This window comes from Macrotis lagotis, chromosome X, assembly GCF_037893015.1.
Source record: "Macrotis lagotis isolate mMagLag1 chromosome X, bilby.v1.9.chrom.fasta, whole genome shotgun sequence".
NCBI lineage: Eukaryota > Metazoa > Chordata > Mammalia > Peramelemorphia > Peramelidae > Macrotis > Macrotis lagotis.
Window position 1 is genome coordinate 663,066,408 of NC_133666.1, and position 18,983 is coordinate 663,085,390.

The 18,983-nt window shown below is 38.5% G+C and overlaps 1 protein-coding gene across 1 annotated transcript in view; it reads left to right on the top strand.

The window, feature by feature from the left end:
* The window catches only part of SLC15A4 (solute carrier family 15 member 4), a 50,038-nt gene extending 37,398 nt beyond the window's left edge, over positions 1–12,640 (top strand). Inside the window, exon 8 of the mRNA XM_074205327.1 lies at positions 826–12,640. Coding sequence (XP_074061428.1) covers positions 826–974 — 149 coding nt within the window. The 3' untranslated portion in view covers positions 975–12,640. The remainder of the gene's footprint in view (positions 1–825) is intronic.
* The last annotated feature ends 6,343 nt before the right edge of the window (positions 12,641–18,983 follow it).

Consider the following 18,983-nt stretch of genomic DNA (forward strand, 5'->3'; position numbering starts at 1 on the left):
CTTTTAAATTTTAAAATACCTATTTAGCTAAGGTTTATGATCATTATTTAAGAATTTACTGGTTAGGGATTTTTGTTTATTGATAAATCATGACCATGCTTCAGTACTTCAAGGATGCTTGGCTTTATTATAGGAGTGGATATGCCCATCCCCAATATAAACTACAGTCACTCTGACTTATAGACAGTTGTTACAGTTGAAGAATCATCATCCTAGAGCTCAGCTGGTAGGAAATCTCTCTCGACTCACTGTAGCAACAGTGAAGCATTTCCTAGGACCATCTAGAGTTTGTGGTCCAGACCCATACTGTTTACAGTTCCAGGGTCACTGCTATATCCTGTGAAAAATCAGAGTATGATTTTAATTGGAAGGCCTTTCATAAATTCCTAAAATTCATAAATGACCATTAGGAAGGCTTATCATCCTTCATAAACTTTATTTATAGTAGCATTTAGTTAAAATCAATCTGATCACCAAAACTAATTAAATAGTTTTAAAATTATTTAACTTAAAAGTTTATTTACTTGGGAAATGATAAGTTTTCTTCAGTCACCTATTAGTCTTATCATGTAACTGCTTTTCTTGTGAAATCTAATTTTGTCACATTTCTGAGTTTACTTAAATGCCTCTTTTATAAATCAGTCAGTCCACCATTGATACCAGTGAGAGCTTACTCTGGATCAGGTGTTATGTCTCTATGCTGAGAGCTAAAGCTACAGAGAGAGCCCACAACATCCCAGGGAGTTCAGGTGTCTACTACTTTAGAAACAGCTGTGACCTCTTTTGTGAGATGCTCTCAGCCATCCTGCTCTGCCCTTTCTCTAGGTAACATTAATGGCTGCTACCTGGACTACTACTTTTTCTTGCTGGCTGCTATCCAAGGAGTGACCCTTCTACTTTTTCTGATTGTCTCTGTGAAATATGACCGGCAACGATCTCGACCCAATGGAATGCTTGCTAATGGCAAATCTTGATTATTCCCTGACCTGTGAAACTACCTTGACCTTGCGGATTTTTAGTATACTGCCAAGCTATGGATTGAACAAGAGGCACCATTAAATGCACAACAGTTTATTCTACCTATGTCTGCTGTAGTTTCTTTTTGGTGAGCTGGGAAATGCTTTTCTTCTTATCCTTACATTTGGATCCCCTTGCAGGTTTCTTCAGTAAATTTATACATTGATATTCAACAAGTTTAAAGTAAGTACTATGAAAACTCTTACTTTGTCTGACCCATTCCCTCCCCTATTTGTGGAGGGAATAATATTGTGAAAACATTATTTTAGATTAAGAATTACTTGAATCCCAAACCCTGTGGAGACCACTTTTGTATCTGAATTTTTTCCTCATCAGACAGTATATAATTATATATATCTTCAGGACACCTAAGCATATCTCATTGTAATTATCCTCAGAGGGAGACTTTTTAGATAGATTGTGATTGTCTAGAAAGCCCTTCCATGCAGATGGTCCAGACACAGAGTAATTTTACATGAATCTGTATTGTTAATTTCAACATATCAAAAAATTGTATTCCTTGGGAAGTAAATTCCAAACTTTATACAGTTCTTTCAGATTATTGGAACTAATGAGTCCTCTTTGGGTTACTAAAATGATTTATTTTTGGTCTTTGAGGTCCTAGATTTTATGATTTCCAGTCCTAGTAATTTATTCCTTTCAACCATTCTGTAAGAATTTCAGTTTAGGTAAATAAATCGGACCTTTGAAACTTGAACGTGTTTGAAAATGTTGTCCTATATTACTTATATCTTTATAGTATTTAAAAACTTCAATTCAGTATAATTGTAACTTTAGTTATTATTACAAAAGTGATATCTAGGAAATAGGTTCTGCCTTGGTCAGTCTCAGGACTTTGTCCATCTATGGAGGAAAGAGTGACAAGTAAATTCATGATTCAAAGGAAATAATCTGTCATAATCTCCAAGACTTGAGTTTTCCAGCATTGGGCCGCTTCTGGGACCAGTAAAATTAAATGGGAGTGACAGGGATGTAGACAGTCATAATTAGGAATTGTATCAGTGTGTGCCTTGGTCAAATATTAACTCCCACCCCCCACCAAGCCCTAGTTCACTAGTAAAATTTAATCAGGTATGAGACCTGATGTTTCACCTTTTACAAATCTTGAAGTTAAGCAGAGAGCAATTTTGTTCCCTCTTCTGCCCCTGCTCCCCCATCCCCAGTATTCTATGTCTTAGTTCATTTGTGGAGCACTCACTTTTTCTGATAACTGACAAATCCCTACCTCTCCTCTCTCACACTTTTCATTGTCTTTCAGAGAAAGACACACTTCATTATTACTTTTAAACACACTGCATTCTTACTCATCTCTGTTTTAATTGTTTTAATCTCTTGTTTTAATTCACTCTATTATTTTCTTTCTCTAACAGTTGAAGTATTTGAAGAGGAAGAGAGAGTAACCAAGTGAGGCATTTGGGCCTCATGGTGGAGGGGGTGATTGGTTTCTTGAAATTATAAGCAGGTAGTGAATTATGGTAATTCTATCCTTTCCCCTTCTAACAGGGGCACTAATTAAATTGATAGAAGACATGGTATGTATGTATGTATGTATGTATGTAGGTAGGTAGGTAGGTAAGTATGTAGGTATAAAAGGCTGCCCCAGAAGCAGTCACCTGGATTCACCCCTCTCTTTCTCCTCCTTCCCATAGTGGAATTGAGCTTGTCTCTCCTCAAAGTTACTTCTTTGTCTTGGGCAGCTGGAAGTGACCAAGGAAAGTCTTACTAAAGGGCACAACTCCACACACATGATTTATGCTGTGGCATTTCTTTCCCAAAGCCATTATAAACAGTCCTAGACAAGGTTACTGTGGATGAGCCTTTTACTTCACTCCTGCAGAATATTTCTCATATGTCCTCTTCAGTGCTTAGTTCTAATGTCACAAGACCATAAACTGCTAGGCAAAGAAATAAGCATTTATCAAGCTACTCTGTGCCAGACACTGCAATGAATGATTTATAAATATTGCATTTGATCTTTACAGCACCCTTATAAGGTAGGTGTTCTTATTAGCCCATTTTTTAGCAGAGAGACTAAGGCAGACAGGATAAAAGATGTTATCATTTTCCAGTTGAGGAAACTAAGGTAAACAGGGCAAATGCCTTGTCTGCAGCCACATTGCTAGTAAGTGTCAGAGACAAGATTTGAACTCAGGACCTCCTGACTCCAGACTCAGTGCTCTAACCATTGTACCTTTAAGCTCCTCCTGTTCCCTTACCAAGGTCTTCATTCAACAAATGACTGGCCTTACTTTCCAGTGAATCAGGATCAAGAAGAATATTTACTGACTTTTCTTTTCCACCTGAGCAAGATGGAGATGTTTCTGCTGTGAAAGAACACCTGTAAAGGCACAGACCATCTGCTTCTTAAAGAAATCCTTCTTTTTTCTTAATTTAAATTTCTGTTCCTGTCCTTTGCTGTAGGATTGGTGTCTTCTCTTATGGGTTTTATTTATTTATTTTTTATTTCATATTTTATGTCCTTATGACTTCTCTGCTCTCCTCCTCCTTCCCCCCATATAACTCTTCCAAAGAAACAGCAATGATCAAGTAAAACAAATGAAGGATAAAGGTCAGATCATAGAATTTAGAACTGAAGGTCATCTTTTTATTGACTGTCATTTTATAGAAGAGAAAACAGCCCTAGAGTTGGAAGGCAGCAGTGGAATCCAATAGAAGCATTAGTTGATGTCAGAGAACCTGGGTTCAAATCCTACCTCTGATATGACCTTTGTGACCTTGACCATTTATCCTCCTTGGGTCCCAATTTCATTATCTATTAGATGAAAGGATTCAACTAGTTAAACCTCTGCTCTGATGTCCCTTTTAACTCTTATGTAATTATGGTAATAAGAGATTAAGGCTTATGTAATTATGATAATAAGAGATTAAGAGACTTGTCCAAAGTCACACTGGTAAAGAAACTAAATTTAAATACAAAGCTTTGACTTAACATTTTTTTCTTTGCATTTTATGTTACTTCTGTCTGAATCAGACCATTGCCTTTATTTGATAGTCCAATACTCCATTTACTGTCAGGATCAAGGATTTTGCCAATTTCTTAAAAATGAATTGAAAATACCTTGGTCTTAATTTCTTCTATTGGTATGGCTATCTAGGGACATGGTAGGATCATTTCATGGGCAGTTAGGGAAACTGAAGGAAAAATGTCATTCACTGGGAGCTAATCATGGTCCTTAAACTTGATTGTCCATCCCAAGATTCAAATTCAGTCCAAGCATCCATAATCCAGCTATCAAACTTCAAAGTCCTTTATGCCTAAAGTTTAAACAGAATTTTTTAACTTGCTTGAAGGAAAAAATTCTGTACCCTATTATGGATATTGTCTTATTGTAGATGGTTTAATATAATAATAATAACTAACATGTATCTCTCATTCTGAGATTTTCAAAGCACTTCACATATATTTTTCATATGGGTCTCATTATAATTCCATGAGGCAAGCACTACAGTTATTAGGATCCCATTTTACTTATAAAGAAACAGGCTCTGGAGGAGTAATTTACTGATGGTCACAGGGCTAGTAAGTGTGAAAGATGAACTTAAAATCCATCTGCTTTCAAAACCACTGCATCTTGGTTTTCCCCACTTGCTGTTGGTTTGATCTTGGCTGAGTTATTTCCTTTCTCTGGACCTCAGCTTCCTCACTGGTAAAATGATGTCATGTGATATAACATTCAAGTAAATTCTATTGAATGTTATAAAATGATATTGATAAGATTTTGGAAAGAGACATTTCCCTGGAGAACCCCTTAGATGAGTAATTGTTTTAGGGATTTTGAATTTTTTGACTTTCCATGATTCGATCATGTGGTGCCTTGTTCATTTTTGTTTGTATATATGTATGTGTTTGTTGTCCCCTCTTCAACTGACATTCCTAGCATTGTAGTCAAAATTGGTAACTGAGTTAGGAAAGGTCCAATCAATAATTGTCCTACAAATGAGGGGAGACCTGGAGGCCTCCCTGAGTTCACACTTTGCACTTTGAAGCAGGAATAAAGATGAATACTTAAAAAGAGTTTTTTTTTAAATAGTTCTTGATGGTATGCAAAGGCCTTTGATAGGAGAACTGAAAAGATTCTTAAAATCATTTTAGTTGGGCATGCCTATATTTGAATAATAAGGAAAGTCGCCCGTAGAGAAATGATTTTCTAGAGCATGACTCCCACCTTCTCATCCCTAGTGCCTTCCCTTAAGAGAGTACCTTCCCCTTAGACCATAGACTATACCTTTGTTGTATATGTAGTTTTCATCTTTGGAAGATGAGCTTTTTGTGGATGAGGACTGTTTTTGTATCCATAGTGCTTACAGTGCCAGGCTTGTAGTAAGTCCTTAGTAAATGTTTGTTGACTGATCAGTTTACTGAAAATTATATAGTTAATAAGTAGGTAAAACCATGATTGTCCAAATCTAATGCTTGTTCTGCCATCTATAATAATCAGAGATCTCCAATAATATGAGGAACATTTTCTTGACACAGGTGAGAAGATTTTGGTTAAATTTTGACTGTCCTTTGAGGTAGGTTATGAGATATCTCTATTTTACAAGTGAAAGAGGCACAAACAGGTTATGTGAGTTGCTTGGGGTCAGACAGCTAGTAGGTGGCAGTCAAAAAATACTTAATACATGTCTGCTGAGCACTGGGGATTAAAAAAGACAAAAGACAGTTACTGACCTCATGAAGCTTACTTTCCAATGGTGAGAGTCAATGTGTAAACAAATATATACAAGGCAAGCTATGTACAAGATAAATAAGAACTAAGAAAGGGTTGGAATGGCTCCTTGTGTAGAAGGTGGAATTTTGTTGTTGAAAAAAGGACTATGATATCATGGATGTGATGCTATGACATGCAAGTTAATTGGATTTAAGTAAGGGGGAAGGTTGTCATCAAAGTCATCAGCCTCTCTTTCTCCTCCAGTGGCCAGATGGATTACAGCATCTGGAGATGACTTTTTTTTTTTACAAAAGATTTTATTTATTTTGAGTGTTACAATTTTCCCACTAATCTTGCTTCCCTCCCTCCACCCTTCACAAAAGGTAGTCTGTTAGTCTTTATATTGTTTCCATGGTATACATTGATCTAGTTTGAATGTGATGGGAGAGAAATCATATCTTCGAGGAAAAAAAGTAAAGTATAAGAGATAGCTAAATTACATAATATAATTTTTTTTAAAAATTAAAAGCAATAGTCTTTGGTCTTTGTTCAAACTCCACAATTCTTTCTCTAGATACAGATGGTATTCTCCATCGCAGATAGCCCCAAATTGTCCCTGATTGTTGCACCGATGGAATGAGCAAGTCCATCAGGGTTGATCATTACCCCCATGTTGCTGTTAGGATGTACAATATTTTTTTTGGTTCTGCTCATCTCGCTCAGCGCCAGTTCATTCAAATCCTTCCAGGCTTCCCTGAATTCCCATCCCTCCTGGTTTCTAATAGAACAGTAATGTTCCATCACACACACACACACACACACACACACACACACACACACAACATATACCAGTTTGTTTGTTAAGCCATTCCCCAATTGAAGGACATTCATTTAATTTCCAATTCTTTGCCACCACAAACAGGGCTGCTACGAATATTTTTGTACAAATGATGTTTTTACCCTTTTTCATAATCTCTTCAGGGTATAGACCTGGTAGTTAGATCCAGTATTGCTGGATCAAAGGGTATGCATATTTTTTTTTGCCCTTTGGGCATAATTCCAAATTACTCTCCAGAAAGGTTGGATGACTTCACAGCTCCATCAGTAATATATTCGTGTCCCAGATTTCCTACATCTCTTCCAACATTGATCATTGTCCTTTCTGGTCATAATGAACAGTCTGAGAGGTGTTAGGTGGTACCTCAGAGATGCTTTAATTTGCCTTTTGGAGATGACTCGATGCACTTGGAGACCTTGGCCCTTTTAACTCAGGTTTTTAACAGGTCTCATTTTGAGACAAGGCCTTTTCAGTGATGAAGACCAGAGAAGAAAGAAATGAGACAAAGAATGACCTCTTTAACTGGTCAAAACCAAACCAAAACAAAAAAAATGTCTGAATGTGTTTTAGAAACTGTTGCTGTTTACTCTAACTCCAAGACAATCAGGACTCAAATGGTGGTGTTTGACCTGGGACCTATTGTTGACCAGAATGATTTGAGACTGACCCCTAGATATCTTGCCAGGTTTTAGCAATCAAGATTTGCATTCCTTTGGTTAGAACACCCATTGGTAAAGGTGTGATACCCTAATGTGAACAGAAAGAAAGAAAAGTTGAGGAGGGGAAGGAAAGAAAGAAACTGCTGCTCAACTGGCCAGCACTGGAACAGCTCTTACTAGAGTAGGGACTTAAGGAGAAGTCAGAGGGTGGAGAAGAAGACAGAGAGCCTTCAAGGCATGGAGGACAGCCAGAGAAAATGCCTGGAGCCATGAGATAAACTGTCAATGGGTCTAAGAGTATGCTTTGGGGAGTAAGATGTAGGAAAACTGGACAGGTAGGAGGGATCAGATTAGAAAGGACTTCGAATGCCAAATAGCACATAGGTCAGACATATATTGGGGAGTGGGGGGATTTTAAAAAGAGGCTTATAATGTAATGGAGATAATAGACAAACCAATCTATACAAAACAAGCAGTATCTAGGATAAATAATCGCCTAGAACTAATTGGGGTTAGGAAAAGTAACTTCCTGTAGAAGGTTGGTGGGGGATGGGATCAGTATGTGGAGGAGGAGGAGGAGACACTTTCCAGGCATGGGGAACAGCCAAAGAGAATGTTCAGAGCCAAAAGGTCGAGTGTGACATTTGTGGAACAGCCAGGAAGTGTCAGTAGATTGAAAGTATATGTCAGGAAGAAGGTGTAAGAAAACTGGAAAAGTAGGAGGAGGCTGAGCTATGAGGGGTTTTGAATGCCATAAAAATGCCAGAGCATTTTGTATTTGCTCCTGGAAGCAATAGGGAGTCACTAAAGTTTATTGAATCGTAGGAGGGTTATATGATTGAATTTTGTGGATAATTCCTTCTTGTCAATAAAAATCATTTGAATACCCCTATTATGTGTATTTTTATAAACTGCAATGTATTACTATTTTAATAATTACTTTATTAAACTTGAACAAAATAAAAATAATAAGGTTGAAATGGTAATTCATATCAAATGATATTTAGAAGCATTTAAGATGGTGCAGTAGATAAAACAGTGGACTTGGATTCAAGAAGATTGGGGTTCAAATTAGACCTTAGACACTTAATTGTGGAACTAGATATGCCATTTAACCTCAGTGAGTCTGTTTCTTCTTCAGTAACAGTAGAGATAACAGTTAAAACTACCTCACAGGATTGCTGTGAGCATCAAATAAAGATAATGTGTAAAATACTTGCAAACTTTAAAGTGCTATATAATTATTAGCTATTTGATTCTAGACTTGATAGGGAGTCACTGGAATTGAGGAGGGGAATGATAATGGTCAGACCTGAGCCTTAGATATTAAATCACTTTTACAGCTGTGTAGAGGGTAGATTGGAATGGGGGAAGATTTGAGACAGGGAGATCAATTAGAAAGGTGTTGAATCTTAAATAAAAAATATACTAGATGTGAGCTATAGAGGTACTGGGGAAGATTAATACTCTGGTGTGAGGGCTGCTGAATCCTTTTTTGGGCCTGATTGCCTTTAGTGTCCATTGGAGAAGCTGTATAGCATGTACAGTAGCCACACCCTGGTAAACTGTTTTGACAGATGGGCTTGAGGGTAAACCTGTCAATGAGTTCATTGTAATGTTTATCCCAAACCTATGAAGACTTAGAGGATTGGGTAGATGAGAACAGTTTGTTCCAGTGGCCAAGAAAGTAGTTGAAAAAGGCTCCATGGAGTGCTTGGTTAGACAATGAAGCCAAGGGTGGTGTATTTTCCAGGGATGTAAACACAGATGATGAGGTCTTTGTACACATTGCCAGAGCTAGCTTAGTGTTTAGGAAAGAAAGTGTGGAGGAGATGATATTAGCCTTTATTCTTTTATTTATTTATTTTTAGTTTTTGCAAGGCAAATGGGGTTAAGTGGCTTGCCCAAGGCCACACAGCTAGGTAATTATTAAGTGTCTGAGGCCGGATTTGAACTCAGGTACTCCTGACTCCAGGGCCAGTGCTCTATCCACTGCACCCCGATAGTATCTTTTATTCTTGAAGAAGACCACGACATCAGGGAGGTGATGCCATGACAAGCACATTCATTGGATTTCAGTGGGGGAGGGGGGAGGGCTAGGCTAAGTCCCCAGCCTCACTTTCTCCTCCAGAGCCAACTGGATCCAGTGGCCAGATATGAATCAGGACAACTGGAGATGGCCTTGGAAGCAAGGTAGTCAGGATTAAGCGACTTGCCCATGCTCACACAGCTAGTAAGAGTCGTGTCCCAGGTCGAATTTGAACTTGGGTCTTCTGACTCTAAGGCCAGTGCTTTATCCACAGCGCTATCTAGGTGCCTCTAGAGAGAATAATTGACCAACTGAAGGCTGACCTCATTGTTTTATGCCTGTGAAACCCAGTCTATTAGCGCCATGCCAGGAAACTGAATCTCTTCCATTTAAATTGTCTTAAGCAGAGTCTGAAGATCACCTGGCAGGAGAAGATACCAGAATATTCCCTCTTCTGCAGAGAGACCACATTATTTGATTGCCAGACATATGTTTCCCACAAAGACTATTTTACAGAGGACTCACACAAGGCAAACACTCACATGGAAATCAGAAGTTATATAAGGATACTCCCAAGTTCTCTGAAGAACTTTGGAAATGGTTGTGAGACATAACATAGGACCACCCAGCATGGACTGTCTTATTAAAGGAGGCCAAATGGGGCCATGAACAGTTGTCCATGTCTGAAAATGGCTTAACAGAAATTAGTATTTATTGAGGTTCCTACTATGTATCATACTGGTAATAGACAAAAAAAATCTCATTCTCTGTCTTCAAGGAACTTAAAATCTAAAAAAGAATATAATACATAAAGGGAAGCTAAAAAGAAAGAATACCCAGTGGGGTGTGATAAAGTAGTTGACTGCAATTCTGAGCTCTCTCAAGTGGGGCCAAGAAAGTTCCAGCCTGAAGGACATATATGACCTGTGAAATCTTTTGGTCTGGTGCTGTTGGGGCCTTGACATTGAATAAATCCAAGGAGCTTTTGGGGATGAATTAAAACATAGACTAATTTTAAGTTTATAATTTTGTATGACATGTGAATGATGTTATAAATATCCAAATGGTTCTTAGCAGAAAAAAAACAACTTCCCTACCTCCTACTATAAAGACCATAGTGAGAATTTTTTTGGTTATTCTACTCTCTTCAGAAGCAATTGAAGGTACCCTAATGAGGGGTGAGTTCCAAAGGGGAAGTATTCTAGGGATAAACTTCTCCTGGGGCTTTGGGGGAGAGAGGTGAGATCATGATGATTATGGAGTCAAAGCCAAGAAGAGCAGTTATTGACAATTTTGTGAAGTAATGATAAGACATAATACTCAATTTGTGTTGAATGAGAATGAAAAGTTGAAGATGACATAGAGGTTGTGACCTTGAAGGATGATGATGCTTTCAGAAGTGTAGAAGTATTGGTTGAGAACAAAACCTAAACCAGAAAAATTTTAGGAAGAAGTATATTAGGTCAGTGGGCAGAGGGGAGAGCCAAACAAAGGTATGGGTCCCTCTGGAGTCTTGAGTTTTGCATTATATAGAATTCAAACAAGGCTACAACATGAGGAGTCTCACAGGCATTTTCCAAGATGATGGCAGTTTCTAGATGTTACTTGAGATACATCAGGTTAAGTATAAACATTCAGTACAACTGGGGTAAAGACAAAATACCTTTTGGTGTGGAACGAATACCATCTGGTGGGTTTGAAGCATTGCTCATAGCACTCTGACCCACACTCTGAACCCACAATCTGGATATCCAGCCAAATAAAGGTAGGTTCAAACAACATTAATGAGTAAAAAGGGATTTTCCCCATGGGAAGAGGGATGATTTGGGACATAGGAAGGATAATATAATGGTTTCCAAAGAAGTAATCATAACAATACATGTTTGCTCATCCTCTAAGACTCACTCTGTCCCACTTAAAGTGCAGATTGTGGTTGAGACCTTCATGTAGGGTTTTCTTTCCTTTTCCTTCTCTATGCCTGTGAAACCCAGTCTACCAGTGCCATGTCAGGAAACTGAATCTCTTCTATTTAAATTGTCTTAAGAAGATTCTGAAGATCCCCTGGCAGGAGAAGATACCAGAAGATGCCCTCTTCTGCAGAGAGCATGACTTCAATAGGTTGACCACATTATTTGATTGCCAGACGTGTTTCCCTCAAAGACTGTTTTACAGAGGACTCACACAAGGTCATGGGGCTATCTAAAGATTGGGGGATGGGTGCAATTACATCTTATTGACTCCGAACCCAGGGCTATCCACTGTGTTATTTATACTTGCACTTCACTACCAAGGGTAGAGCTGAGTAATGAGTTGAAGGCTCCAAAAGGCAAAGGAGAATCTTCCTAACAGCTATACCAGAGTGGAATAGTCTACCTTAAGAAGGAGCCATTTTTCTCCCAATGGAAACTTTCAGACAAAGGTTGGATGGGCCACTTGTTGCCTGTGTATTTTCCGCATTTTTGCATACTTAATGGTTCCATGCTGTAGCGTGCTGGTCCTGGAGTGAGGAAGTCCTGAGCTTGAATTCCTCCTCAGATACTTATTAGCTGAGCCAGCTAGGACAGGTCCCAACCCCTGTTTGCTGCAGTTTCCTTGTCTGTAAAGGGATAGTTAACACCTACTTCCCAAGGTTGTTGTGAGGATCAAATGAGCGCTTAGCACAGTGCTTGACTCTGGATAATTGCTATTTGTCCCCATACCTCAAACATTTCTATAACTTTTTCACATGACTGCCAAATTGTTATAAATGCTACATAAAGGCTAATATTCCCTTTCCTATCATTTTTTCTCTGCATCTTTTTTTTAATTAATAAATTGACCATCTCTTGCTTTGTTATCCTGCCCTCCCTTGGCTTTTGTGACATGGCTTTTTCTTGGTTCTCCTATCTGATTTCCTTATTCATTATTCTATGATCATCTATATCTCTTCCCACAACTGTTGTTGAAAATACCAATAGGTGGAGACCTCAGGGAACCCATCCTTTCCCTCTAGTTCTCATTCCTCAATTCTTTCCCCAATTACAGATCCTCATTTCCACCCCTACCATAGTTGACTCAGAACCCTAGACCAGTCTAACTGTAGGGCTCACTGTGCTGTTCCAAATAGTCTTTATTTGTATAGCTTTTTTCCTTGCCGTTGCTCCCCAAGGTCCACTGGATTTAACCATCTGCTTCAACATTTTTCCCTCCAGACTCCTAGGCATTACTATATGATCTGGCATGTACCCTAAAGACCAGCTGTTCTTTCCATCTGTTCTGAAACTGAATATTGCTATATGTGTTGCCTTCCTTAACTAAAAGGTGAACTCTTAAGAGGAAATATTCTCTCCCTTTCCCATTTGTGTCCTTTGTGCTTATTAAAGTTCTTATTAAAGTAATTGCCTTAATAAACATTTTTTCATTCCATTCCACATACCCCATTCTTTCTCCTCTCCTACTTTCTCTCCCTCCCTCCCTCCCTCCCTTCCTTCCTTCCTTCCTTCCTTCCTTCCTTCCTTCCTTCCTTCCTTCCTTCCTTCCTTCCTTCCTTCCTTCCTTCCTTCTCTCCATTCCTTCCCTCCTTCCACCTTCTTTTATCCCTCCCTCTCTTTTTCTCCTCTCTTACACAAAGTGGGAGCATTCTGGCAATCAGAGTGCTCTTCTTGATATCTCACACAATTCAATTCAATGAGCATTTTTTAAAATGCTGTGTTTGTATGCCAATCACTACTTTAGTGTTTGAGTATGCAAAACTGCCCCTGCCCTCAAGAAGCTTCTGTTCTATTAGGGAGATAAAACATGGGCATTAAAATAAGCAAAGTGAAGTAATTTGAAGGAGAGTGCAGAAAGGCCTCACTTAGATGAATCCAACATGAAAGCCTTAAAAGAACATGAGGATTCAAGAAGCACATGAAATCATAGATTCAGACTGGACAGCAACTAAGAACTCTAATCCAACAAATTGGGATTATCAAGAGTCAAGAGACAGATGAGGTCTAGAGTTCTACAATGGTTATGTAATGAAAAGGAAATGAGCTTCCTGTCATAGTGGGACAATCTGTGTGAATGCTAAGGTGGGAAACATTGAATGGGAGGGGAAAGGTAGTTTAGAAGTGGATTATGGAGTTTTAAGAAAAATGCGAGACAGAGAAGTTCATATTTTATCTTCGAGGAAGTTATTGAACACATATAATAGGGGTACACATTGAACATTGGATTTCTCTTAGTTGTGGCAGATCTCATAGTTTTTATATGGGACCTGGCTCTTAGGCTGTAGACAATTTAAAAGGTGGAAGCTAAGAAACAAATAGTTCTTAAATCCCTCTAAGTCCCACAATCAACCCAGTGGAAGGCTATTCTGGTCAAGTGATTTTCTCTGGTGCTGACTACAATTTTTCTAAATATATTTTGAAATTTGAGAATTGGCAACCACCAAGATCACATCCCGTTCTCTTCCACCTCTCTGCATGTTGCAGATGTGACCAGAATAGACTCCCTCTCCAGTCACCCCTGCTAATATCCTTCCTTCCTTTCCAAGCTAAATCTAACCCTAATTCTATGTGCTAACCTGATTCAACTTTAACCCTCCATAAACGTTTTCTGCATTTCCCTCGGTATACCCCAATCTCTCATATATTGACAATATTTCCCTATCTGAGAGTCAATGATTACATTTACAATTTATATTTGTGCCATTATTTTCAACCAGGTCATATTGGTTATTTTGAGAATTTATAACATTTTGTACAAAAATGATGAAGACTCATGGATGGAGCAGAAAAGGGACTTAATTCCATTTTACATATATGGAAACTGATTTGGCCAAAGTCAATGTGACAGTGGTAGAGCTGAATCTACAATCCACTGTAATCCAGGTGACATGATTCTTATCTTGTGATTCCCCCACCCCACCCCCAAGATCTGCCCAAGAATGTTTGACAATGAGCACTATCCAGTTTTCTGATTTATATTCTTTCCAGTTTAATTCACATTTTTCTCAAGTGGTTCCTCTAGGCAGTTCGCTGAGGAGAGGAATATGAAATATAACTAATCCTTGTATGGGTTTGTGATATCTCTGTCTACAAATATCTATACACATAGATATATACATATGTGTGGCTATATATATATATATTATATATGTATTGGGGGTGGTGTGTTTGTATGATACATACAAAATGTCTTAAGTGTACAAAAGATAACTGCCTCATAAAAAAGACTGTCAAGCATCTACTGTGTTGAACACTGTGCTAAGTATTTTACACATATTTCATTTGGGGAGATAATTTGAGAATTTGATCATTATTAGATACTCAAAGCAACTCTGGGAGGTAAGTAGACTTATTTTCCTCATTTTAAAGGAGAAGAAAATGAGACAGGCAGAGGTTAAATGACTTGCTGAGAGTCACTCATATGAGACCAGATTTGAATTGATGGATTCCTGACTTCAGAACTTAGGTTCTATAATCTTTGTCATTTTGGGGTTTGGAAATCCCCTCTATTAGGGACTGGGAAAAAAGATAGGGGAGGGAAGATGGAAGAAATTGAAGATGACTTGGATTTTGAAGGATTTCACCAGGTAAATTAGATGGAGTATGTTCTGGGTGAAGGGCAGCCTGGACAAACTCACAGTCAGGAGAGGGCAGGAGTAGATAAGGGAAGATTGTATTAAGAGGCTAATGGGGGCTAGGGTTGGAAAAGAAGATTGGAAACAGGTCATGGAGGATTTCAAATGCTAAGATTAAAGGCATTTTAGACTATCTGTAGAGTAGGAAAAAAAACCCCAATCCAAACACTTGCAACCTCCAAAAAGTTTTTTCACTGTATGACTTGAGGGACTTAGACTAAAACTCACTCCATGGGGTAACATTGATGATCACTTAAGTGAGATGCTCTTAAAGCAGAACTATGACCAAAACATTTTACAGATTGCTAACCATTACTATGAGTTATTTCAAAGGAATAGATTTTCATATGTTGTCCTCTCTGTGAAGGATGGCAAGCTACAACATTCAATCACAATCTAAATCAATCACAATCAGCAAGCAATTATAAAGTGCCTACTATGTTTCAGCTATTGGACTAAGTGCTGGGGATAGAAAGATTAAAAATGGAAAAAATCCCTGCTCTCAGAGTCCTTGTTTTCTATTAAGTAAATGTACAAATGAACTATATATATAATATATATGTATGCACACACACACATATGTATATGCAGAATAAATGCCAAATAAATACAGGGTAGATAAGGAGATGGGTAATTAGTGTTGGGGGGGGTAGAGAAAGGCTCTATGGTAATGGTGGTGGTGCTTTACTGGAATCTTGAAGGAAGTGTGGAATTCTATGAGGTAGAGAGGAAGGAGTATGGATAGACCAAGTATGGCCAAGGAGAGAGGGAGCCTCATAAAGAAAGACCATAGAGATGGCCAGTTTGGCAGGATGGTGGTGGTCAGGAAGGGGATGGGGAAGATAGGTTGGAGGTAAATTGTGAAGGTTTTTAAAAGCCAAACAGGGGTTTATATTTTATCTTAGATGCATTTGGCAGTGGTGCCCAATTCAAGTAGAAATGGGGCTACTAATCCATAAATAAGGATACCTGTGGACTACACAGTGGTTTTAAAATGTAAAGTTAACTATATTTTATTGTATTTTTACTTATTTTGTTAAATATCTCCCAATTATATTTTAATCTGGTTCACAGTATTGTAGGCCTCTGGGAGTTGTGTTTGAAATCTGCACTATAGGATCACTGCAGTTAATTATAAATCAGAGGAATTGGGAGGTTCATGATCATTGTCTTCAGGTAGTGGCTAAGTGGGGACAGCTAGGTGGTGTCATAGTGTAGAGTTTTGGACCTGGAGTCAAGAAGACTCATTTTTCTGAGTTCAAATTTTGCCTCAGAAACTAGCTGTGTGACTCTGGGCAAGTCACTTAACCTGTTTGCCTCAGTTTCCTTATCTGTAAAAATAGGAATAATAATAGCATCTACCTCCCAGGGTTGTTGTGAGGATCAAATGAAGTGATATTTATATAGTGCTAATCATGCCCTTACAAAGTTTTGGCACATAACATACTAAAACACTATATAAATGTTAACTATTATTATCATCATTTCGAGGAAATTGATTAACGTTATTGTATTTTGTTCCAAAGGGAAGAACTAGGAGCAATGAGTGAGAATTATTGAGGAGGTGATTTGGAATCAAGATCTGTCCCAAGGTGAACTATGATGCCTCAGAAGACAATGGGTTCCTCCTTTCTGGAGATTTTCAAGTAGAGTCGAGATGACCCCTCATTGTGTTTGTTAGAGTGGTGATTTATGTCATTTATGAATTGTCCTAGATATCTGCTAAGGTTCTTTCTGACTCTCAGATTTTGGCAGGAAGCAGTGGCTAAAGAAATGCCTTTTGGATCAGCTTGGGTTCCTTGGAAGAAAAGATTTGGATTTACTTTCTTTGATTGGTTGAATAATGAAGAGATGAATAATTGGTTGAATAATGCAGAGTGTGGCCAGGGTGAAAGTTTGGGAGTGACCTTCTTTTGATTAGGTCCCTCTCCCTACATATTAAGAGGATTCTGGTACTTAGGTTAGAATCTAACTGTATCAATTTCCTATTTTGACAATGGCAGATGTAAAATCTATACCAGAGCCAAAATTTGGAAGGTTTTCTGACCAAGGGTCTGTCTAGCTAAGTTTGGTGGGAATCATTACTAAAGACTTTATCTCTTAGAGGTGACTTGTTTGAAAAGTCAAAACTAGTCACAAAAATTGGCTACTTTAGATTCCAGAGGTCACCAACACCCCTATTTTTATAGAAGAGGAGGAAATTGGAACCCAGAAAATTGAAATGTCTTGTCCAAGGAGCTGCCTGCAAGAATGTTAGATGCATAGATGACCACAATTGAATTTAAGGAGACCTGGGTCTCCTTAGAGCAGCTAGGTGGCGCCATAGTGCATAGAGTGCTGAACCTGGAGTCGGGCTCACTAATCTTTCTGAGTTCGAATTTGTCTTTAGACCCTTCCTAGCTGTGTGACCCTGGGCAAGTCCCTTAACCCTGTTTGCCTCAGTTTCCTCATCTGTAAAATGACCTGGGAGAAGGAAATGGTAAACCACTTTAGTATCTTAAGCCAAGAAAATTCTAAATAAGGTCACAAAGAGTTGGACATACCTGAAAACAACTGAGCAATAACAGACCTGCATTCAAATCTCACTTCAGAGCTTTACTAGCTATGTGACCCTTGGAAAGTAATTTATCTTCTCTGACTTGTAGTTTCCTCATGTGTAAAAATGAGACTTTTGCTTCATTTCCTTCACAGATTTATTGCTGGCTTCTGTGAAATAATGTATATAAAAGGCTTGACAAACCCTAAAGCACCATATCACTATTAGTTATTGTTGGTTACGTTCATCCATCCATTTATTCCTTCATTCTAGAGCTTGCTCTACTGGTTTCTCTCAAGTCACTGTTTAATTACAACTCTTTGAGCCGTGGTCCTTAGGGGTGCCTTACCTCTCCTAAGGAGAAGGGTTGGGTTCTCATGGCCCAAGGATTCATTTCCTAGTAGTCAAGCCTCCTGGAGACAAGAATTTTTAGGCTTAGCTAGCTCAATCCTGTAGTTACAGGCAGGGGAGGACGTCTGGGTCTGTAATCTGGTCAGGTCTTTGGGAACTTGGCTACCTCTGAAGGCTCAAGGTCATTCTACCCCTGAGAGGAATCAAGGAATATACTTTAAAAATAAAACTATTTTTGCCATCATCTGGGCAATATTGTGACCACTTTTCCCAAGTTCCTGAATCAAACTTGGAAAGGAATGGGAGTGTGTTTTAGTTTCAAACTGGCAGGATCATAAAACTTCTGTTGAAATGCTTTTGCTCATTAAACTATAATCTCCTTCCCCTGATCCATATATCATTCTATCAGTCACCTCTTTAAATCAGCTTCCACTGTGACTAGGTTTAATTACTGTCATACCTCACTATATGTTTGCATTAATCTAGGCATGTCTTTGTCAAATTTCCCTGGCATTATTATAAAAGTTTACTTGGGGCTAAAACTCATCAAAACTACTCCTGCCAAGGTGTGGTCTTTGAACATGTCTCCACTAAGTGCTTTAGAATGTCTCTTAGTTTGGTGAGGTAGAAGGAAGACTAGATTCAGTCAAAGGGTTTAGATTTAACTTCTGGCTCTGCTATTTGCCACCTGTTTGATCCTGGGATCCAATTTCTTCTTTTGTTAAATTGAATTGTGGGTGTTATATAAGAGGATGGAAAATTAGTTCTAGAGTCAGGAAGCCCTGAGTTTGAATCCCTTTTCAAACATATACGCTAGGTATGACTCTTGGCAAGTCCCTTGGCCTAGATGAATCTCATTTCCTTATCTGTAAAATGAGGGGTAGGGGTTGGACTTCATGACTTCTCAAGTTTCTCCCAGCTCTACATCTTCTATCCATGATCCTATGACTTTTTATTTTTTTATTATTTTTTGCAAGGCAATGGGGTTAAATGATTTGCCCAAGGTCACACAGCTAGGTAATTATGAAATGTCTGAGGCTCAATTTGACTCAGGTCCTCCTCACTCCAGGACCTATGCTCTATCCACCGTGCCACCTAGTTATGACCCCTATCCTATGACTTTTTGGTTTCACTCATTTCTACATCTAAGGTCCTCTCATCAAGGAAGCGATAGACAGAATTAACCCTGTAGAGTGGAAAGGACCTTAGATGGCTTCAAGTCTAATTCCTTCATTTTACATAAGCAGAAATTGA